Below are 25,566 nucleotides of genomic sequence, written 5' to 3'. Positions count from 1 at the left end.
AGAAGGGAAGGGGGATGACAGTATCTTATCATATACAGTATATAAAAGAAAGCGGATGTAGGTTCCGTATGAGACTGTGTGGCATGAATTACATATAAACTGTGTTTTAAAGTGTAGTAGTATGACAGATCGTTCTTGTTTATGTGTAAAAGTAACACGTTCCACTACTCAGTCTCCTCCCAGATAGTCAGAAACGCCACAGTAAATTTAGAAGAGAAATTTATGCCGCAAATGACAACAGATTTAAGAAATTAAACATGAAAGGAATCCAACAGAGACCTTTCAACTTGATCATCTGAAACGTGAACGTGATAACTAATCTCCAAAATTCGACTCTAGCACTGTTGCTGACTAACACTGAGCTTGTGTGCTGATTTTTTTGACGTTTTCCAGGTCCCACAGGCTAATAAGGCCATCGGTAAGATGATAACAAGAGTGCAGCCGTAACTTGGTGGACATATTTTTTGAGTCTAATTGTCACATGGAATGCATTTGTTAAAAGACTGCAGAACTTTTCCTAATTCTGCTGATAATGTCTTCATCTACGTCTTGCTTCAGACGTAGGCTGCGCCGCACACGTACACAAACACTGAAGCACCAAAGAAACGTAGAGGTATGCGTATTCAAATACAGAGATATGTAAAAAGGCAGAATACGGCGTTGTCCCGAGTGTACCGGGAATATCAGCAGTCTGATAAACATCAAATCTCGGACGTCGCTGTCCGCCTGCTTAGCTGAGAGGTAACTTGAATGACATTTTCACTCTGCAGCGGAGTGTGCGCTGATATGAAACTTTCTGGCAGATTAAAACAGTGTGCCGGGGCGAGACTCGAACTCGGGACCTTTGCATTCGTGGGCAAGTGCTCTACCAACTGAGCTACTCGAGCACGACTCACGTCCACTCCTCACAGCTTTACTTTTGCCAGTACCTCGTCTCCTACCTTCCAAACTTTACAGAAGCTCTCCTGCGAACCTTGCAGAACTAGCACTCCCGAAAGAAAGGATATAGCGGATACATGGCTTAGCCACAGCCTGGGGGGATGTTTCCAGAATGAGATTTTCATTCTGCAGCGGAGTGTGCGCTGATATGAAACTTTCTGGCAGATTAAAACTGTGTGCCGGACCGAGACTCGAACAAGGGACCATTGACATTCGCGGGCAAGTGCACTTGCGCTGGAGAGCTTCTGTATAGTTTGAAAGGTAGGAGACGAGGTACTGGCAGACGTAAAGTGTGAGGACGGGGCGTGAGTCGTGCTCGGGTAGCTCAGTTGGTAGACACTTGCCCGCGAATAGCAAAGGTCCCGAGGTCGAGTCTCGGTCCGGCACACAGTTTTAATCAGCCAGAAAGTTTCATACGAGAGGTAACTTGCTTGCCTCCCATGCAGTGGGCCCAGGTTCGATTCCAGGACGGCTTCGCATTTTCTCCGCTCGTGAACGGGATGTTGTGTTGTCCTTAACATCATTTCATCCTCATCACTGGCATCCAAGTCCCCCGAAGTGACGTCGACTGAAATAAGGCTGCACTCGGCGGCCAAACTTCCCCCGATTGGGCCTCCCAGTCAACAATGCCATACGATCATTTTATTTCATTTCCGACATCGCTGCGGCCGGGAAAAAAACTGCAAGAACGGGACCAATCATGATTGAAAAGAATCGTTCAACGTGACAGAAGTGCAACCTTTCCGCAAACTGCCGCAGATTTCAATGCTGGACCATCAACAAGTGTCAGCGCGCGAACCATTCAACGAAACATCATCGGTATGGGCTTTCGGAGCCGAAGGCCCACTCCTGTACTCTTGCTGACCGCACGACACAAAGCTTTGCTCCTCGTCTGGGCCCGTCAGCACCGACTTTGGATTGCTGATGACTCGAAACATGATGCCTAGTCCTACGACCAGTCTCGTATCAAATTGTATCCAGCGGATGGACGTGTAAGGGTATGGAGAGAACCTCATGAATCCATGTACCCTGCATGTCAGCAGGGGACTTTTCAAGCTGGTGAATGTTCCCATACTGTGTGGGGTGTATGCAGTTGGAGTCATATGGGACTCCTGAATGGTGTACATATGACTTTGACAGGTGACATGTACGTTAGCATCCTGCCTGAACACCTGCAACCATTCATGTGCATTGCGCGTTCAGCCGGACTTGGGCAATTCCATCAGGACAATGCGACACCCCAAACATCCAGAATTGCTACAGATTGGCTCCAGGAACACTCTCCTGAGTTTAAACACTTCCGCTGGCCACCAGACTCCTCAGACAAGAACATTATTGAGTGTTTCTGGGATGCCTTGGAACGTGCTGTTCAGTACAGATCTCCACCCCCTCATACTCTTACGGATTTATGGACAACCCTGCAGGATTCATGGTGTCACTTACTTCCAGCACTACGTCAGACATTAGTCGAATCCACGCCACGTCGTGTTCCGGTATTTCTGCGTGCTCGCGGTGGCCCTACACGATATTAGGCAGGTGTAGCAGTTCCTTTGGCCTTTCAGTGTCTATCACTGAATGTATCTACATCTACATCTCCGTGATTACTCTGTTACTCACAATAAAGTGCCTGGCAGAGGGTTCAATGAACCACGTCCATGCTGTCTCTCTACCGTTCCACTCTCGAACGGCACGCGGAAAAACGAGCACTTTAATTTTTCTGTGCGAGCCCTGATTTCTCTTATTTTATCGTGACGATCATTTCTCCCTATGTAGGTGGGTGGCAACAGAATGTTTTCGCAATCGGAGGAGACAACTGGTGGTTGGAATTTCATGTGAAGATCCCGTCGCAACGAAAACCGCCTATGTACTTTTTCGATGTCATCCGTCAGTCCCACCTGATGCGGATCTCACACCGCACAGCAATACTCCAGAATAGGGCGGACAAGCGTAGTGTAAGCAGTCTCTTTAGTAGACCTGTTGCACCTTCTAAGTGTTCTGCCAATGAATCGCAGTCTTTGGTTGCCTCTACCCACAATATTATCTATGCGATCGTTCCAATTTAGGTTATTTGTAATTGTAATCCCTAAGTATTTAGTTGAATTGACAGCCCTCTGATTTGTGTGACTTATCGCGTAATGGAAATTTAGCTGATTTCTTTTAGTACTCATGTGAATAACTTCACACTTTTCTTTATTCAGGGTCAATTGCCACTTTTCGCACCTTACAGATATCTTATGTAAATCATTTTGCAAGTCGTTTTGATCATCTGATGACTTTACAATTATGTCATGTATGACACATAGTTCAGGGGATACGACATCATAAACAATGAGCTGCCTGGAAGACTAGCAGACTATTCTCATCGACGTTTTGATAATAGCGGCACTTAGAGACTTCCAAACAAAGCTCATTTGTAAAATAATCATACGTTTGGAGCTCTTTTACGCAGGAGATTTCGACTCGTTAAAGAATGTGGGGTGGTGGCGGGATTACTGACACCCAAGTATTTTACAAATGTTACTCTTGCCAGTGGCTGGTCTCCTGTCTCATAATTCTACTGCAATTTTTATGCATCTGTCTCAGTAGAAGTAGTTTATTTGAGTATTCTATTGTGCCACGTCTCCACTTATCGATAGTAGCATCAACGCACAATGACCTAACTTCGGGCTGGCGAGTTCTGGGAGACCGGCCGGGTTGGCCGATCGGTTCTAGGCGCTTCAGTCTGGAACCGCGCGACCGCTACGGTCGCATGTTCGAAACCTGCCTCGGGCATGGATGCGTGTGATGTCATTGGGTTAGGTTTAAGTAGTTCTATGTTCTAGGGACTGATGACCTTAGAAGTTAAATCCCATTGTGCTCAGAGCCACTTGAACCATTTTTGAGTTCTGGGAAGTGGTCTGGCGCGGTGGTCGGCGGAGAGACAGGTGGCTGTTGTCTGGAGGGGGGCCAGCCGGACGCATGGCGGGCGAGGCGCGGCTGGTGGGCCGAGGGAAACTGACCGCGAAGGTGTGGTGTGCTCGGATACCTGCACTTGCAGTGTTACTGCAGAAGCACCAGAGCATGGTGGAAAAACGTGATAGCTGCATTTTGTGGCCATATAACCACGTACGAATCTGACGTGTGGATTAAGGTATGATTGTACGGGGCCTGTGTTGAGAGTTTACTGAAGAAGCGTCTTGGAACTATTCACCGCCGTTTGTCACGGTCTGCCTCTAGTGAAATAGCGAGTACTATTTGTGGTTCGAAGACAAGGTGCTCAATTCAATAGAGGTCAGTCCTCTGCACTGTGTCAGCGGTATTTTAAAAGGAACAGAAACGCATCCTTACAAGGCACCAGAGTAATAGACAAATGTGTCTCTATTAGTTTCGTAGAAGTCTGGTTGTAACGCCGGAAATGCATATCCTCCTATTTCCATCTATTGCACTGCAAATTTTTTTCCATATTTTCTTACCTGAATATATGACATTTCTGTGCCTTTATATATTGTAACTGTTTTACTGTTTGTATATATATATATTTATGCATCTATGTCGATGTATAATTGCTTTGTTTGTAAATATTATTTGTATTTTACGCTGGGTCTTGCCTAGGGAAAACTGTGCTATTGAACGAATACATCGATACGTCGTGTGGAGAACCAAAGTGTTTAGGATCTTTGGTAGTGTGAACCCGGCCACGTGGAGCGCGGGCAGAGGGGAGTCTGGCTGGAGTAGTGCGGTTGAGCAGGTGTGTTGTGTGACGCTCCCGCGAGTTGCCGCGCATTCGGGGTTTGGCAGCATGTAATTGGGCTCGACTTGCTATGATAGTTTCTGACACAGTGTCGCGGACGGAAAGCATTAGCTGGCGCACATCAAGAGCCCGTTTCGTCTGGTGACAGTGTCGAGAAGAAGGCGCGCCAACATCCAGCTTCTGCAACAGCGACGGCCGACAATGAGTGATTGTCGGCACCCCCTTGATCGACGACTTCAAACCTTCAATCAACCAACAAGGAAGACTGAAAGCACGTAAAGTTTTAGAACTGTATGGCAGACCTCAGCTTTTCAAACTGTTCAATTTGTCTCTCAAAATTACAGCAACGTAGCATTGTCTCAATTGCTTTACCAAGCAGGGTCCCTTCCTTTTCCGGAATGAACCCGAGTGTCGTTGAAATTCAAACGCCAGCATTAAAGTAATATCATTCCATTTAGCTGCTTTAATTTCAAAGTTCAGTTAAAGTATTCATAGCTGGCTACAATATTTAGATTACACAAGCACAAATTAAGAGTGCGAGTTTTGGTACCATATTTTAGCTTACGTGTGACTGCAGCTCAGCTTGGTACGTACTAAATTTTACTATTGTTAATTGTTCAGAATCATTTAATTCAAGTTCAAAGTTAAATCTCTTATTTCTAAATCGCGTAGATTCAAGTAGCTTTTGAAATGATTGTTGAGGTAGCCCAAGACTAACCTTATTTTACTGAATTTCGTAGTGCTTCAGAAACAAAGCTTACTATTAATTTCAATCACTAAATTAACTTTCAATTTTCCGGTTTTATTAATTCTTTTGCTAAATTAAGTCAGAGTGTAGCGAAATTTACTACTTCTGACAAACATTCAGTTTTCACACAACACGTGACAACCTTCAGTTGGCACGCTTTTAGTGCTAATTATATGTGCAATAACCTTTCTTTTTCAGTTACTATAGTAATTGCCCATAGGACTGGCGACCGTAATTTTCCCGAAATCTCAAATATCTAATTACCGCTAGTTAATTGTTAACGTAACGACCGCACATTTACTTTCTTTATTAACTTTACCCTTTTTCAAAATTAATTTCCACCAGTTTCATTTGCATTTTTCCTTTCATTTAGATGTAACCCTTTCCTCCCTCTTTATCGACAGATTAACTTCGGTGACGATTGCTTTTCCCAAATTTCCATTAGGTACACGCGGTTTAATTTTTCACTGTCATTAAGGTCGATAAGTGAGGGGGAGGTTACATGGTGATACTGACCTCGTTAAGGGTGCCTTCATATCTGTTAAGCTATGAAATGTTGTAGCCAACGGCCTTGCCGCAGTGGTAACACCAGTTCCCGTCAGATCACCCGAGTTAAGCACTGTCGGGCTGGGCCAGCACTTGGATGGGTGACCATCCGGTCTGCTGAGCGCTGTTGGCAAGCGGGGTGCACTCAGCCCTTGTGAGGCAAACCGACGAGCTACTTGATCGAGAAGTAGCTCCTCTGGTCTCGTAATAAACTGACATACGGCCGGGAGTGCGGTGTGCTAACTGCGTGTCCCCCCATATCCGCATCCAGTGACGCCTGCGGTCTGAGGATGACACGGCGGCCGGTCAGTACCGTTGAGCCTTCCGAGGCCTTTTCGGACGGAGTTTAGTTTGAATGAAATGCTGTTGTTTCGAGTGTGTAACACATGCCTGCCGCAGGTTAATGAAACCAGTGTCTGAGTACTTTGTGCCGATGCACTCCTTGTAATGTTGCTTCTGTTGGCTGGTGTGGCCGAGCGGTTCTAGGCGCTTCAGTCTGGAACCTCGTGAACGCTACGGTCGCAGATTCGAATCCTGCCTCGGACATGGATGTGTGTGATGTCCTTAGGTTAGTTAGGTTTAAGAAGTTCTAAGTTCTAGGGGACTGATGACCTCAGATGTTGAGTCAAATAGTGCTCAGAGCCATAATGTTGCTTCTGTAACAGGAAAACACGCTACATACACGTTATATGCTGCTGAATTACTGAACAGGATAGTGGCAGGAGTTTTGCCGTGCTGCAGCAGAAGGGAAGCATCGTTTTGTATTCTTTACAGATTTCTCTAAACGGTGTTCATATTAGCGGTTCTAACCTAGATCGAAAAACCGGTGTGTTCCGTGATTATAGTTTGTTCGATAAAGGGGATAAACGAAGATAACTGTATTATGGTATTATAAAAATAATAATGCTGGATCTTTGATTTGTTGTTTTTAAAGATTCTTGTCTTAACATCCTGTTGCCATTGATCATCAGAAAGTATATTATGGAAGTTAAAGATTGGATACTGTTTTTTGATAAGATTTGCTACAGCATTTCGGTTTTTATTAGCTTTATCCTATTAGTCATTCTTATAGTAACACCCAATCATTACGTTGTACTAAATATGTTATTTATACTTGAGGTCGCTATTGTGCAATTTGATAAATAAATTTGATCCTGTATTGTATACTCTGTCAATCGATTCCAGGGGTAATTCTTTTGGTCCTCTACTCCCTGCTTCCATAGCATTGTGTAAATGTATTACTTTGTATGAGGATTGCCCACAAAGTAACGTACCGCAATTTTTTTCTTCGACAGTTCTTTATTGAACATAACGAGAATTACACACATGAAAGAAATATGTTTTATCTACACACCCTATTTTTCCATATAATCCTCATCCCGTTCCATGGACCTACTTCATGGCGAAAGAAGGGCGTGTATGTCATGTCGGTACCAATTCTTGTCCTGGTGACTTTTCACGAGCGTTTGTGAATATTCCCCACAGTTTCTTTCTCTGCAGTGAGAAATTCAATGACGGCATGATGCTTGTAAATTACGTCACGTCAGACGCTATTCTGCAACCGTCCTGCAGCTAAATTTGGCGCGCTCACTCAGGAGACTTCAAATAATACATACGTAACGTTTCGCATTCGTAACATTGTTAACGGCTGAGAAAAAAAATGCTGTGCATTACTTTGTGGCCAACCCTCACATACGTCGTTTCAGGCGTTAGTTTTTTCATGATGGTAAATTAAATTCGTCGCTTTGTTTCTGTTCGCACCAGTGTGCAGAATAACGTCTTTGCAGTAATGTCTGCCAACCGACTAATAACTCGAAAGTTAGGTGGCAAAAACGAATTATTAGTGGCAGAAAAAGTGTGATTTTTCGTGCAGTAGAACGGCTTTGGATTTTAGCAATTAAAAAATTTAGGTTCACCTAACTAGGTGAGAAAGCACTGCTCCAGCCTCGTGTGTGGTGCCTTTACTTTGAACAGCGCCACCTCTCGCCCAGGTGACACATTTAAAGCGCTGTTACGGCGGCGCCTTTGTAGCGAGAGCGTTACGTCGCAGAGAGTGGCATACGGCCGACGCTGCAGGCGCTAAACGACACGATAAGCTGACGAAGGCTAGCTAGGACTTTCCCTGAGGTCTACAGCGTCCAAGGTCGCCTGCATTAGTACATCTCTCGCATTGCGTCCTCATTGCTGCAGTGAGAACTCCGTCACTTCATTCCGAAAGTAAGCGGCGTTTCTCCACACATATTACATCACTCGACTATCGTGAAGATGACTGACATATGTGTGTAACATTAGGTTGTTTGATCTCGCCAGTCCCTGCCGTGTTACGGTCCTCAGTTTGAAGGCTGGTTTGATGCAGCTCTTCACGCTACTCTGTCCTATATAAATCCTTTAATATAGTCCTCGCTAAACGCAGTGGCCGCCAGATGCGCAGTCTGTTGGGGAAGCGTGGGGAGAGTGGCAGTGGTGGGGGGTCGCTCAGGGCGCTGTAGGGGAAATGCCGAGGGATGGAGGGGAAGCGCCGTTCCAAACTGAAGACTACACTCCCATTTTTTTTTGTAAATATTAAGTGGGGGCCCTCCAAGCCCACACTTGCAGATGACTGTTCAAAAATATCTACTGTCAACTCTGCTTTCGTTAGTTATCTGAAAAGAAATTCAGAGATTTGTAACTTCCAGAGAAGCGTCATGAGTCACGAGTTTTGAGTTAAAACTACACGTGTCTCTTGTTGCTATGTTAATATTGGCTTCTTTTGCTGAAACACAGCGGAGCTTGCACTGTCACACCTCACTAACATGATGTGGAGACACAACTGGAAGACAATTCTGGAGCAGTAGTTTATTAAGTGAGGAACTGAGGAAAAGTAAGCCCATAGCTTATGAAAAAACACATCCTCGGTGCAAAAGAAGGTGTAGTGTCTTCATATATGTTGTTCCAAAACCCATATCATTTCTCATTTCACCAGCTATCGATGACCCTTAAAAATTACATTCTTTCATCGAAAAAGTCTATAGTTATTGGAATAACATAGTAGATACTGAAGTTTTACATAATAATGATGTGGTGAAGTACTCTCCTCTTTGCGTGCTATCATTTGCCAAAATCTCATTTCGATATCTGCAACCGTTTGTGAAATATGCGAACATTTAACTCTGGCTTTATTGCTGGCGCAGCGCGATCCCAAATGAGTGTGCTGCATCATATCAATTTCTCAAGACTGGTGACAGATACATACCTCTACCCAAGCCTAAAGAAAAATTCAACATGTTAGATAAATTTCATACCCAACAACATATTATGCAACGTGCACCAAACGCAAAATCTTAGCGACATCTATATTTCATTGCACACTTTTCCGATTTTCGCTTATTGTCTTACTTCCACGTAAATATCACAATAACTACGCCATTAAGGAAATGATGGGCACATCGTCATTAACCCGACACATAAAGCTATAAGTAAAGCAAAAACGATTTTTTTTTTCTTTACCGGGTACTTTCTGTAAAATCGTTTGAGAAATATTGGAGGGCCAACGGCTTGATTCTGTCATCGCTGACCAGCCGAAAGACGGAAAACACTCATCGGTCTCCTCTTCTGAACAAACGAATGAACTCGCCCAGCGCTTTGAACGAAACTGGTCAATGCGCATTGGCCAATGTATCCTGCACGAGCTATTCCTGCTAACTGCTGCAGCCTACATCGATGTGAAATTGCTCGCTATATTCGAGCATTGCTCTCTCTCTCTCTCTCTCTCTCTCACACACACACACACACACACACACACACACACACACACACACACAGCTCAGCACTAACAAATTGACTATTCCTGGATACTTCAGAACGTTTCCAACTGACCGATCCCATTCTTTAGTCAAGTTGTACCATAAATTTCTATTTTCCCAGCAAATCGATTCAACACCTCATCAGTATACGATATACCCAACTAATCTTCAGCATTATTGTGTAGCACCACATTTCAAAAGCTTCTATTTTCTTCTTGCCTGAACTGTATATCCTACCTCACTTCCATACATATGCTAAATTCCACACAAATACACTATCTGATCAAACTTATCCCAACACCTGTTAGTAAACATTAATATGGGATGTATCCATTCTTTGCTGTTATCACTGCTTGAACTACGCTGGGCATGCTTTGAATGAGGTGTCTAAATATCGTTTTTACACTATTTGCGTAGGATGAAACTGAGGAGCAACTTTCCATGGTCATAGAACAAGTCAGTGCATATAAAAAAATAATAAAAAAAAGATGAAATAAAATGTACACAAATCCTGTGCGGACCACAAGATGCTGAGTACATACTAGCATTATAAACAAAACGCAGTGGTTAGCACACTTTCCTCACATTAGGGAGGAAGATGGTTGAAACCGACATCTGGTCATCCTGATTTAGGCTTTCTGTGATTTCCCTAAATCGCTTCAAGGCAAATGCTGGAATGGTTCCATTGAAAGGGCATGGCCTACTTCCTTCCCTATTCCTATGGGACCAATGACCTCGCTGTTTGGTCCCCTCCCCCAAATGAACCAACCAATAAACAATACATACAGTCTTGGACTGTAGGGAGCAAGGGAGAGGATGTTCTTATGGGTGGCTGGTATCCTCTTTCCACAACACAAATGCATACGTCGATTACCACGGTTCTTTACTTATGTGAACACACAGCTGCCACTGAACTTTAATAGAGTCCATGTGTTGTGGTACAAGCTCATCCATAATAGCCCTCTTGCAGACAGTATCAGTAATCTTGCCACTATAAACTTTGGTCTGCTAGTCTCGATCTGGTCGCTATGCAATGTCATAGCCTGAGAGTCAGTGAGGACCTGCAGTCACCGGCGGCCGCCTAAATATATGCTGTGGAGAGGGTGTTGGCGGCGCGTAGCTTGTCAGTGTGTCTGTGGCCTCTCTTGTGATAGGTGTGCTTGATCCAGCGCCTACTATCGATCTTCGCGCTACATCTTTGCCGACTAGTGTTCTGGTGACAGCTTACGCCAGCAGGAAATTCATCAATGTAGGCTTCAAATAACAGTAATTGCTGCTAGATTTTTCAATTATTCTCGTAAGTCATCGAAATTGGATGCAGAGAAATACTGCAGTCCGAATCAGGTCGGATTTCTGCTTAGTACTAACTGAGTGAAAACTACTAGTTCCTGTAATGGCAACATATTCTTCCCCAAGAGTGGAAACCAGAGATGTTGGACGCAGGAGTCTGGGAGCGAAGACGACGTTCCAGGATATCATATAGATATTCTCTCAGGTTCACGTCAGGACTCTGGGTAGGCCAGACCATTTCAGGAATGTTATTGTACGCAAACCATTGTATCACAGATGTTGCTTTATGACAGGGTGCATCGTCAGCTGATACCCACAATCGTCATCTCCGAACTGTCCCTCTACTGTGCGCAGTACACAATACAGTAAGATGTTTTCCTATCCCTCCGCGTTCAGTGCTTTAAGCCCAATAAGGGGATCACACCCTAACCACGAAAAACATCCCCGTACCGTAACAAATGGTTCAAATGGCTCTGAGCACTATGGGACTTAGTTTCTGAGGTCATCTGTCCCCTAGAACTTAGAACTACTTAAACCTAATTAAGGACATCACACACATCCATGCCCGAGGCAGGATTCGAACCTGCGACCGTAGCAGTCGCGCGGTTCCAGACTGAAGCGCCTAGAACCGCTCGGCCACTCCGGCCGGCATACCGTAACACCACCTACCCCTTACTTCAATGTCGGCACCACTCATGATGGCTGGTAACGTTCCCCAAGCATTAACTTCCATCGGATTTCCGCCGGTTGTAGCGTGATTCATCATTCCAAAGAATACGTTTCCTGTCACACAAGGGACGAGTTTGTTGGAATGGACCGCAGCTGCACGAGTTCTCTGACGTCACTTCCCGTTATTACACGTAGAGCAGCAAAAGTTCTGCGATATCTCCTCAACGTGTTAGGAAACGTTGAACCAATAAGAGGAAACAATGCTGTCTCCGCCATAATTAAAACTTGTATTTATCGATTCCGTCGTCTTCAGCTGAAGCAAAAGTTTGGCGGGACTATATTATCAATTGCATCCTATGAATATATGCAGCAGGATATTGAGGGTCTCTCGCAAACGCGTCGTTATCGGTAGAATTTGTTGTAAGAAAGTGACGAGAAACATCATATTCGCGGTCAAAGAATTTTCGTATTTAGTTATTTTCGTACTATAATTTGCGTGTTATGAACATGTTCCGTTTTAAGGTAACAGCACATTGACGCTTTGTTCTTGGTAGCATTTGTTACAATTAAAGGTCAGTTAATAACACATCGGCGGCTGAAGCCTTCTGAAAGTCGTAATATAAAATACAAGGTCGCACGATACGGAAGTTCACTGTAGCGTAGTGGATAGATCACAATTACTAAGTGGTGTGGAGTGGGTTTAGATATAGTTGCAATAAAAAAAATTTTCATTGACCGTCGCATTTTATAAAATATTGTAGGACTGTCTTATGAATTTAATAGAAGTATTTTCTGTAGTTGGATGATTAACTCCGTCTTCCGCGAGACATCTTTGGAGTTTTCTTTCACCCAGCCATGCTTCAGCACTTTTGTGCAATCTTTAGTGGGATGCTTTATTTCCTTTCTGTGAAATTATTACATATTACCGTTTAGACGAAACATTTGGTACAAAATACTTGCATTTGTGAACGAAGTGATTGTTGTCACATATTAAACAAGTATAATATTATATACGAACAACATTTGACAACCATCATGTCTAATATTACACATGTACAATATTTGACAACAATCGCTTCATTCACAAATGTAAATATTTTGTACCAAATGTGTCGTCTCAACGTCACTATGTAATAATGTTACAGGAAGGAAATAAAGTAATCATCTGAAGATAGTACAAAAGTGCTGAACGTGTCTGGGTAAAACAAAGCTCCAAAGGTGTCTTGCATAGGGCGGAATCCCTCATCCACTTTTCTTAGCAGGCACAAAAATAAGAATAACTGCAACATCACAAGACGATTGTTTCCTGTAGTATTCGATGTTATGGAAATATGACTGCGCTCTTCTCAGGAGTGAGTTTGTTCGATTTTGTGACTTTTATACGCTGATGTCTTATAACATGTTCATGGATATTGAAGTTCACACAGGGTTGGTCATGACGAAAGGTACATGCTTTGAGGGTGTTGATGATTCTGAGCAAACAACTTCCAATGAACGTACGCCCTTTTCTTAACCGTACGTTACATTCAGCTGTTTGAAAATCACGGGCATTAGTCGCATAACCGTCTTCACAATAATTCACATGCGAATACATCCAAAGCCATATCAAGCTACGTAATGATAAATTTACTGACCATTTCAATGCACACTTCACTTGCAGACGGTGGAGCTCCTATTTTACATGCGTGTTCTCAAGTAAACAACTATACGAATGAGTACAGATCAGCAACACAGCAGCTGTCTACAAGAGCTGCATAATGCATTGCAGTTGATAGTGGAGTTTCTGAACTTCTTTTGCTAGGAAATGAACCCAATTAAACAAAACATTAGATCACAATTCTTTGTTTGGTATCACCTGCATTTGTCCTGTTCCCCACTGTTTTCATTACTTTCCTCAGGAACTGTTGAGAACAGGACATATGTTCATATGACGTTTTTCTGTTCAGAATCACTAATGTTATCATCCCTCAAAACATGTACCTTTCCTCCTGACTCACCCTGTATTTATGTATACTACAGACAGAACAACATGACCAGCATATAGACAAGGGAGGAACTGAGTGAAAGGTGGTAATTTTTGGTTTATTTTCTACAAACCATGAACTTACGTCTTGAATTACACTATTAGAAACAGTGCCAACGTTGCACACAACATCCTTTACTATCAAGCTGGTGTCACCTGTAAACAGAAATATTTTAGGATCACCTGTAATACCAGAGGGCTTACCATTTGTATAAAGCATTTCTTTCAGGATGCGGTGGTGTGTAGAGCACCTTTTAGAAGTGTTTTTAACACAATCGACTTACATGAAGAGAATGAAATGCTTCATACGAATTACGTCTTGTGATGTATCATTCGGCAATAAATAGTGAATATAAATGACGGAGATAATTAAATTTGCTCAGTGATATGCAGTGCATGAGTAAAGGTTAGCCAAGCAAACGACATGTCACGAAAACGACAGGAAGATGTAAGTCTCATTATTTAATCGTTATCTGACCTGTTTGGTGGTGATTAACTTCTCAAATATAAAATAAGTATTCTTCCTTATCGTCAATTGTTATCAGGCTGTGTGTGTTGCAGAACGTACTATTGTTAACAAAGTGGGTTGGCCATGACAAGTGTTAATTTCCACTTCAAATAGTGGTATCGACACTACTTCGGACTTAGTGATTAAAGATGCACGCTCCAATTGAAATGAAATGCTCAAACAGAATGACACGATAAGCGATTGGTCTGCTGGCTTTCTAACAGTGTATGTTACGCTTTCTGAGACATCTTTTGCTAGGACAGAAAATATCCAACATAGAGGAAAACGTGTGTGGTAAATCTGTATGGTACTATAACAATTATAACCACGTTTGGAATTATCTCAAATAATTATTCATTGAAAATGCAATTAAAAGACAGCCACTCACATACCAATATCTGTCTCCTCCTGGAGAACAAGCGAGAGTTAGATAAATAAATATGAAGAAGCTCTCTCTCTCTTTCAAAAAAATTAATTCTAGTACCTCTCCTTTGACAAATGATTGTGGCTTGCTATGTATCAAAACATTTACCAACGATTACTTAATTACATACGTTCATACATTTACTCATGATAACAAGAGCACAATTTAAGGCAGGAGTATAATTTATATCTTTTTATTTAATATGTTTTAGCTTCTCTAATTCGTGTGCTCTTTTAGACAATACGTTTTTGTACAAACGAAGAAGTCTGTACTTCGATATTAGCACTTGTTTCGGGACCCTTCATGACAGATATTAGCTACGCAGCTATGTAGTTTTGGACGTTTGATTTCTTTTTTTTTCACTCGACGGTAGTTTTATTATTTAACCATTGGTGCTGTGCACTAGAGGTCTCCCCCCCCCCCCCCCCCCCCCTCTTCTCGGTGTTCATCATAGAGCAGCAAAGTTCTGACTTTGGCGTCACTGGTGTTTGTATGAATACAGACTTACAGCTTCTTAGGACTCTTTGTGGTAACCGATACTTGGAATGTAAAGGTGACCTCTTACTTCATATATGAAGTATTTCCTTCTAGGTCCAGTCGCAGTTTACTTAGTATCTGTACGCTAACAGAAAAGTACACCATGACTCGCGTTGCGCTTTTACGACTACTTTTTTCGTCCCTTGTCTCATTCGGACGGTGTACGAAACTCGCTAAGGCAAAAACTTGCCTCATGAAGGTTTTGTGAGTATTGTAACCCCGAAGCTTAGCACTGCTGATCCTTAAGTGGTGTAAGGCAGGTTTCGTGTGTCCAGGCGCATTACCAAGTTGTTGTTGCTGTGGTCTTCAGTCCTCAGACTGGTTCGATGCAGCTCTCCATGCTACTCAATCCTGTGCAAGCTTCTTCATCTCCCAGTACCTACTACAACCTACATCATTCTGAATCTGCTTAGTCAATTCATCTCTTCGTCTCCTTCTACGATTTTTACCCTCCACGCTGCCCTCCAATACTAAATTGGTGATCCCTTAATTCCTCAGAACATGTCCTACCAACCGATCCCTTCCTCCAGTCAAGTTGTACCACAAACTTCTCTTCTCCCCAATCATATTCAAAACCTCCTCATTAGTTATGTGATCTACCCATCTAATCTTCAGCATTCTTCTGTAGCACCACATTTCGAAAGCTTCTATTCTCTTCTTGTCCAAACTACTTATCGTCCATGTTTCACTTCCATACATGGCTACACTCCATTAAAATACTTTCAGAAACGACTTCCTGACATTTAAATCTATACTCGATGTTAACAAATTTCTCTTCTTTAGAAACGCTTTCCTTGCCATTGCCAGTCTACATTTTATATCCTCTCTACTTCGACCATTATCAGTTTTTTTGCTCCCCAAATAGCAAAACTCCTTTACTACTTTAAGTGTCTCATTTCCTAATCTGATTCCCTCAGCATCACCCGACTTAATTCGACTACATTCCATCAGCCTCGTTTTGCTTTTGTTGAAGCTCACCTTTTATCCTCCTTTCAAGACACTGTCCATTCCGTTCAACTGCTCTTCCAAGTCCTTTGATGTCTCTGATAGAATTACAATGTCATCGGCAAACCTCAAAGTTTTTATTTCTTATCCAGGAAATTTAATCCACTGCTTGCTCAATATACAGATGGAATAACATCGGGGAGAGGCTACAACCCTGTCTCACTCCCTTCCCAACCACTGCTTCCCTTTCATGCTCCTCAACTCTTATAATTGCTATCTGGTTTCTGCACAAATTGTAAATAGCCTTTCGCTCCCTGTATTTTACCCCTGCCACCTTCAGAATTTGAAAGAGAGTTTTCCAGTCAAAATTGTCAAAAGCTTTCTCTAAGTCTACAAATTCTAGAAACGTGGGTTTGCCTTTTCTTAATCTAGCTTCTAAGATAAGTCGTAGGGTCAGTATTGCCTCACGTGTTCCAATATTTCTACGGAATCCAAACTGATCTTCCCCGAGGTCGGCTTCTACTAGCTTTTCCATTCGTCTGTAAAGAATTCGTGTTAGTATTTTGCAGCCGTGACTTATTAAACTGATAGTTCGGTAATTTTCGCATCTGTCAACACCTGCTTTCTTTGGGATTGGAATTATGATATTCTTCCTGAAGTCTGAGTTTATTTCGCCTGTCTCATATATCTTGCTCACAGAATGTTGTCTATTTCCGCGGCCCTGTTTCGAGTTAGGTCTTTCAGTGCTCTGTCAAATTCTTCATGCAGTATCACATCTCCTTTCTCATCTTCATCTGTGCCTTCTTCCATTTCCATAATATTGCCCTCAAGTACATATCCCTTGTACAGACCCTCTATATACTCCTTCCACCTTTCTGCTTTCCCTTCTTTGCTTAGAATTGGGTTTCCAAGTGAGCTCTTGATATTCATACAAGTGGTTCTCTTTTCTCCAAAGGTCTCTTTAATTTTCCTGTAGGCAGTATCTATCTTACCTCTAGTGAGATAAGCCTCTACATCCTTACATTTGTCCTCTAGCCATCCCTGCTTAGCCATTTTGCACTTCCTGTCCATCTCATTTTTGAGACGTTTGTATTCCTTTTTGCCTGCTTCATTTACTGCATTTTTATATTTTCTCCTTTCATCAATTAAATTCAATATTTCTTCTGTTACCCAAGGATTTCTAGTAGCCCTCGTCTTTGTGCCTACTTGATCCTCTGCTGCCTTCAGTACTTCATCCCTCAAATCATTTTTCTTCTACTGTATTTCTTTCCCCCATTCCTGTCAATTGTTCCCTTATGCTCTCCCTGAAACTCTGTACAACCTCTGGTTTAGTCAGTTTCTCAATGTCCCATCTCCTTATATTCCCACTTTTTTACAGTTCTTTCAGTTTTAATCTACAGTTCATAACCAATAGATTGTAGTCAAAATCCACATCTGCCCCTGGAAATATCTTACAATTAAAAACCTGGTTCCTAAATCTCTGTCTTACCATTATACAATCTATCTGAAACCTGTCAGAATCTCCAGGCTTCTTCCATGTATACAACCTTCTTTTATGATTCTTGAACCAAGTGTTAGCTATGATTAAGTTGTGCTCATTACCAAGTATATCTGTTGAAACTAAATGTTGTTAGACGTATAAGCAAACCAAGATTGTAGCAGTCTTTCATTCGAGAGCACTGACAATGTTTTAAACAAATAAAACTAAACGTATGTTGTATAATAAATAATTACTTTTGAGTTGTGACAAAGACGGATTTGCATTGGCTAAGTTATTGTTACTTTACTCACTCGCTATATATTTGTTATACTAGATACCGGTGAAGAGGTGGATTCTTTCTCCCTAAATATCGACAGTGTGCCACATTGTCTAATAATAACCAAGACTTAATTACACACAGAACTAGCAAGTATACGCGACTCCCTTGTTCTGTTCATTACTAGTAGAAATCAAATGCTATCATTGCTGTACAAATATTACACCTGATCTCATACGTTCCCCTCAAAAGATAAAGGGAAAGCTTAGTAGATTCAGTATTATAATTAATACATTTTCTTGCGTATGTGATCTACACCACGTCTCCATGTAGCGGGACAGCATCACAGGGACTCCACAGTTGTGCTATTTAAGACCACAGTTTCTAATAAACAGTCCCGATCGGTCTGCACTGCACACATGATAGACAAGGATGAGACGTAACCTACGTAGACAGGTTGTTTCCTCCCTTTGTTGAGATAGGGCATCTTGTTTCACCGTTTCCTAAGGTCTTTCGTACGATCAGAAAGAAACGGCAGATAAGTTGCATTTGGAAATACTTAATATGATTTTGATTGAAGATAATGAGAGTAGCAAGCTTGCAGCGCCGGCCGCTGTGACCGAGCGGATCTAGGCGCTTTAGTCCGGAACCGCGCTGCTGCTACGGTCGCAGGTTCGAATCCTGCCTCTGGCATGGATGTGTGTGATGTCCTTAGGTTAGTTAGGTTTAAGTATTTCTAAGTCTAGGGGACGGATGACCTCAGATGTTAAGTCCCATAGTGCTCAGGGCCATTTGAACCATTTTCAAGCTTGCAGCAGTTCACGTCCCTTAAACAGGGTGTAACTAAATTTCCTTTACAGACTGTAAGGAGTTCTAGAGGCGACCAAGACGCTTAAGATTACCACAGGATCTCCGGAAATGTACAGTTCTCCTGCTACACGCAAAATACCACAACACTCTTTGCTCTCTAAGTACTTGTCGGCTGCGCCCACTTAACCAGCAGGGTTCGATGTGGCAACCATCGATGTCAAAACCGATTTTCTACCTCTATTCCATGTTCTGGTGCACACGACCGCCAATCCCTGGTCCTCCAGCATCAGCCGCAGCCATTACCCGCACCAGTAGGTTTTCCTCGGATGCCACAGAGGTCTCGTAAATCAAGGATTTCATGACACCATTCAGGCTGCAGTCTAGCGAGTTCAAGTCGGGAGAACGTGCAGGTCAAGCAATAGGACCACCACGAGCTATTCGCTGGTCCGAAATCGTTGGTCCACATGACCTCGGACTGCACGTGAACAATGAGACGGCGTGTCATCATGCTTGAACCACAAGTTTTAACGCACATGCAGTGGCATTTTTTCCAGGAGTCCACCGTGCATCAGGTGATCAGTGAATGACGTACATAATACTATACTCTCTGGAACAACTCTGGAAGACATTAAATCAAATAAGGCAGAATTCGTAAAATCATAGGGGGAAATGGCAACCTAGCAACTATTCGAGTTGGTGTAGAGAATCTATTAAACTGGCGATGTGCGAACAGACTTTCTGAAAAACATCATCCACACAATTCCCAAGACTACAAGAGCCGTCAAGTGCGAGAATTATCGCCCAATCAGCTTGACAGTTCATGCATCCAAGTTGCTGAGAAGAATAATATACAAAGAATGGTAAAGGAAATTGAGTATCTGCTAGATGGCGACCAGTGCAGCGTTAAGAGAGGTAAAGGCACAGAGAGGTAGTTTTGACGTTGCGGTTGGTAATGGAAGAAAGACTGTGGAAAAATCAAGGCACATTCATAGGATTTGTCGAGCTGGAAAAAGCATTCAACAATGTCAAGATGTTCGAAATTCTGAGAAAAACTGGGGTACGTTATAGGGAAAAAATAGGTAATATACACTCCTGGAAATTGACACATTCCTGGGGTCAGATACATCACATGATCACACTGACAGAACCACAGGCACATAGACACAGGCAACAGAGCATGCACAATGTCGGCACTAGTACAGTGTATATCCACCTTTCGCAGCAATGCAGGCTGCTATTCTCCCATGGAGACGATCGTAGAGATGCTGGATGTAGTCCTGTGGAACGGCTTGCCATGCCATTTCCACCTGGCGCCTCAGTTGGACCAGCGTTCGTGCTGGACGTGCAGACCGCGTGAGACGACGCTTCATCCAGTCCCAAACATGCTCAATGGGGGACAGATCCGGAGATCTTGCTGGCCAGGGTAGTTGACTTACACCTTCTAGAGCACGTTGGGTGGCACGGATACATGCGGACGTGCATTGTCCTGTTGGAACAGCAAGTTCCCTTGCCGGTCTAGGAATGGTAGAACGATGGGTTCGATGACGGTTTGGATGTACCGTGCACTATTCAGTGTCCCCTCGACGATCACCAGTGGTGTACGGTCAGTGTAGGAGATCGCTCCCCACACCATGATGCTGGGTGTTGGCCCTGTGTGCCTCGATCGTATGCAGTCCTGATTGTGGCGCTCACCTGCACGGCGCCAAACACGCATACGACCATCATTGGCACCAAGGCAGAAGCGACTCTCATCGCTGAAGACGACACGTCTCCATTCGTCCCTCCATTCACGCCTGTCGCGACACCACTGGAGGCGGGCTGCACGATGTTGGGGCGTGAGCGGAAGACGGCCTAACGGTGTGCGGGACCGTAGCCCAGCTTCATGGAGACGGTTGCGAATGGTCCTCGCCGATACCCCAGGAGCAACAGTGTCCCTAATTTGCTGGGAAGTGGCGGTGCGGTCCCCTACGGCATTGCGTAGGATCCTACGGTCTTGGCGTGCATCCGTGCGTCGCTGCGGTCCGGTCCCAGGTCGACGGGCACGTGCACCTTCCGCCGACCACTGGCGACAACATCGATGTACTGTGGAGACCTCACGCCCCACGTGTTGAGCAATTCGGCGGTACGTCCACCCGGCCTCCCGCATGCCCACTATACGCCCTCGCTTAAAGTCCGTCAACTGCACATACGGTTCACGTCCACGCTGTTGCGGCATGCTACCAGTGTTAAAGACTGCGATGGAGCTCCGTATGCCACGGCAAACTGGCTGACACTGACGGCGGCGGTGCACAAATGCTGCGCAGCTAGCGCCATTCGACGGCCAACACCGCGGTTCCTGGTGTGTCCGCTGTGCCGTGCGTGTGATCATTGCTTGTACAGCCCTCTCGCAGTGTCAGGAGCAAGTATGGTGGGTCTGACACACCGGTGTCAATGTGTTCTTTTTTCCATTTCCAGGAGTGTATAATACGTATCAGAAGAGTAGAAGACCAAGAACAAAGTGCTCGGATTAAAAAGGATGTAAGACAGGCATGTTCACTTTCTCCCCTAGTGTTTAATGTATAAATCGAAGAATCAATAAGGGAAATAAAAGGAAGATTCAAGTGCGGAATTAAGATTCAGGGTGAAACGATTTCAGTAATAAGATTCCCTGATGACATAGCCATCCTGAGTGAAAGTGAAGAATAACTACGGGATCTGTTGCATGGAATGGACAGTCTAATGAGTACAGGGTATTGACTCAGAGTAAATCGAAGAGAAACGAAAGTAATGAGAAGTAGCAGAAATGAGAAGAGCGAGAAACTGAAACTCGGAATTGGGTTCAAAAATAGTTCAAATGGCTCTGAGCACTATGGGACTTAACTTCTGAGGTCATCGGTCCCCCAGAACTTAGAACGACTTAAACCTAACTAACCTAAGGACATCACACACATCCATGCCCGAGGCACGATTAGAACCTACGACCGTAGCTGTCGCGCGGTTCCAGACTGTAGCGCCTAGAACCACTCGGCCACCCCGGCCGGTCGGAATTGGGGATCACCAAGTAGACCCAGTCAAGGAATTCTGCTATCTAGGCAGCAAAATAAACCACGGCGGACGGAGCAAGCAGGACATCAAAAGCAGGCTGGCACAGGCAAAATGGGTATTCCTGGCCAAGACAAGTGTCCTAGTATCAAATATTGGCCTGAATTCGAGGCAGAAATTTCTGAGAATGTACGCTTGGAGCATTGTATGGTAGTGAAACATGGACCTTGGGAAAATCGGAACAGAATAGAATGGAAGCATTTGGTATGTGGTGCTACAGAAGAATGTTGCAAATCAGGTGGACTGATAAGGTCAGGAATGAAGAGGTTCTCGGCAGAATCGGTGAGGAAAGGAATATATGGAAAACAGTGACAAAAAAGAAGCGACAGGATGATAAGACTTCTGTTATGACATCAGGGAATGACTTCCATGGTACCAGAGGGAGCTGAAGAGGGTAAAAGCTGTAGCGAAGGACAGAGACTGGAATAAACCCAAGAAATAATTGAGGAAGTAGATTGCAAGTGCTACTTTGAGATGAAACGGTTGACACAAGAGAGGAATTCGTGGCGGGCCGCGTCAACATTTGCATGCGCGCGGATGGTGTGCACATGTACGAAGTAACACAGAGAATCGACCAAGTGCTTGGCTTTTTTGTGAGGTAGGATATTTAGGTGCAGATACATCTGCATGTGGTACATATCTGGAGGGTACTCACTCGTAAACGTAGGGCCCGACCTGTTGCAGGACTGGTTTGGCACCCTGTTCCACCTCGTCTGGGTTGGTGACGTTGAAGAGGTACACCTTGTACAGCAGCGGCTGCGGCAGCTGCACGAAGCGCTCCATGGCAGCTGAACCGTCGTGAAGCTGAACCGCCTGCAACACACACCAACACAGGTGTTCAGTACAGTACACAACAGCTGCAAGTTGTGCTCCATGGCAGCTGACCCGTGCTGCACCTGCACTGCCTGGAACACACACAAACACAGCTGTCCAGTACACTACTGAACAGCTGAACAACAGCCTCAATAGCAGCTGGTCAGTCCCACAACTGCACTGCATGCAACACGGACAGTCACAGGCAAGCAGGAGAGCTTCTGTGAAGCTTGGAAGGTAGGAGACGAGGTGCTGGCCTAATTGAGGCTGTGAGGACGTGTCGTGAGTCACGCTTGGGTATCTCAGTCGGTGGAGCACTTACCCGAGAAACCACACAGTTTTAATCTGCCATAAAGTTTCATATCAGCACACACTTCGCTGCAGACTGGAAATTTCATTCTAGTACAATGTAACAGTTGCACTTGCACAAAGCTTCCGCCGCAGCTCGCCTATCTTACGGCTGAACTGACTGTCTCTCCCTCTCTCTCTCTCTCTCTCTCTCTCTCTCTCTCTCTCTCTCTCTCAAACACGCACGCATACGCACTCACAAGCGCTCGCACTCAGCCTGCACTTTGCTACCGGGTGTTAATAATTAAAGTGCAGCTACCTACGGCGGTCCAGTGTGGGCTGTCATTATCGTTTGGCAGCGAATCTTCCTAGACATATTAATGCGTTAATACGGAACCGATTTACGCCGGGAAAAAAATTAGTTCCAAGTTTACCCACCAGGTGCATATCTAGTGCTATTGATCGCGTCATTTTACGAACGCAGCATCTCTCCGACGTCTCCGGTGCTTACATTGAACAAATTGTGTAAGCTGCGGTTAATAATAAAATCAAGATTATGTCCTTCTTACTTGTTTGACATTTTCTGCCCACATCCAGCTCCTAATCCATTAGATACGGAAATGATTCTATACATATTTATTGTATTCACAGTGCCAGATTTGCACCTTGTGGCCGAAACTGGAACTAATTTTTTGCCAGCGTAGATCTGTTTCGCTTTAATGCATTAGCATATCTACGAAGTTTCCCAGCCATACGATAATTACGGCCCTCTCTAAAGGAGGGTGCTGCTCGACTGTTCTCAACCAGTGGCCTCGTGGCACGGTGGAGCAGCCTGAGAAATGACTACCACCCCCCCCCCTCCCTCCCCGCCCCCCTGAGATGACGCTCGTGCAGTTCTACAGGGGCTGGACAAAGTACCATAAATACGCAACTAACGAAGTGCGGTTACATTCATCTTCCTGGAGGTGCTGTGAATAATAAATATTGGCCAGTGCGGTCCTCAGAAAGACACTACAGTAATGCAGGGTGTATCAAAAATAATTATCGATTTGGCACATCTACATTTCTGGAACTGATAAACATATACGAGGCCTGTTCAGAAAGTAAGCTCCGATTGATTGCCAAATTGAAACCACAGTGAACATCAGAAATGTTTTACTTGTAACAATTAGCTACACCTTTCAGCTACTTCTCTACGTAGTCGCCGTTCTGACTTAGACTTTTGTCATAGCGTTGTACCAACTTTTCAATAGCCTCATCATAGAAGGCAGCCGCCAGTGCTTTCCGCCAATTCTCCACGCTGGCCTACACCTCGTTGTCTGTGTCAAAATGTTGTCTTCAAAGACAGCGGTTCATGTTACCAGAGATGAAACTCAGGGGGAGACAATTGCGGACTGTATTGTGGGTAATCTAACATTTCCATTTGAAAACGATGCAGGAGCATCTTCACTGCCCCTTGCAGAATGCGGCTGAGAATTGTCGTGAAGACGAAACAGCACGACAGTTATGTAATGTTAGCTGCATAGCTTCAGGCGAAATTTCTCACCAGGCCCTCGTACTTGGTGGCAGACACTATTTTCTAGACATCTTTACGCACTCACTGCGAGCTCAGAAATGAGAAGAGCGACGTGATGCTAACTGGGGTTATACTAGAGACACTACCCAACACATCTGTGCAAAGCTTTATCGGATTTTCATAGTCTTTTCCATTTCGCGACCGATCGGAGCTTACTTTCTGAACGCCCCTCGTACAATGAGTTTTCTTTTTTGACGCACAGGAAGCTCAAAATGTTCATACCTTTCCATAGGTGTTCAGTATGGCCCCCCTTGAGATGCACGAGATATTTCAATGCGATATTCAAATTTTTCCCACGCTGCAGCGAGCATGTCTTCAGTTACAGCTTCCACAGCTGCTGTTAAGCGATGTCTCAGGTCATACACTGTTATTGGTAACGGAAACACATAAACAGAGTCTTTTATAAACTCCTACAATAAATAATCATATACAGTCAGGTCCGGTGACCTTAGTGGGCAGTAATGTAAGGCAGAATGATTTGGTCCAGTGCGACCGATCCATCGTTCAGTACCCCTTTGATTTAAAAATTCCCATACTTCCAGACGCCAGTGTGGCGGTGCCCCATCTATTAGTAAATGAAATCGCTCGAATTAGTCTCCAACTGTGGGAAAATAAAGTTCTCTAGCATATCGAGATATGTGCTTCCAGTAACAGTGTTCTCGGCAAAGAAAAACGGACCATACACCTTTTCCCTTCGAATTGCACAAAACACATTTAAATTTGGAGAGTCCCTCATGTTGTACAACTTCAAGTGCTTGTTCCAAACCCCATATTCTCACATTGTGACGGTTCACCTTTCCATTTAAATGGAACGTTGCCTCTTCGCTGAACACTAAGCTTGGAGGAAAACTGTCATCCTCCATCTTTCCAAGAAAGAAATTACAGAACTCCACAGGGTGTTGTTTGTCACCTCCACGAAGAGTTTGCAGTAGCTGAATTCTGCATGGTATCACTCGCAAACGTCGACGCAACACACGCCAGACGAACATCGGGATCATGTCGAGCTGCACGGCGACCGGATTTCTGCGGACTGCTTGTGAAACTATGGCGGATGCGTCCGACGTCTGTGTCATACACTCGGGGACGTCCGGGCGATTTGC

At 44.0% G+C, this 25,566-nt stretch overlaps 1 protein-coding gene across 1 annotated transcript in view; it reads right to left on the bottom strand.

The window, feature by feature from the left end:
* Positions 1-25,566, bottom strand: part of LOC126474027 (sensory neuron membrane protein 1-like) — a 355,677-nt gene that overhangs the window by 109,613 nt on the left and 220,498 nt on the right. The window contains exon 2 of the mRNA XM_050101434.1: positions 22,445-22,602. Within this exon, the coding sequence (XP_049957391.1) occupies positions 22,445-22,602 (158 nt within the window). The remainder of the gene's footprint in view (positions 1-22,444; positions 22,603-25,566) is intronic.

Source organism: Schistocerca serialis, chromosome 4 (assembly GCF_023864345.2).
Source record: "Schistocerca serialis cubense isolate TAMUIC-IGC-003099 chromosome 4, iqSchSeri2.2, whole genome shotgun sequence".
NCBI lineage: Eukaryota > Metazoa > Arthropoda > Insecta > Orthoptera > Acrididae > Schistocerca > Schistocerca serialis.
The sequence above is the reverse complement of the archived record's forward strand: the minus strand, read 5'-3'. Positions and strand labels throughout refer to the sequence as shown.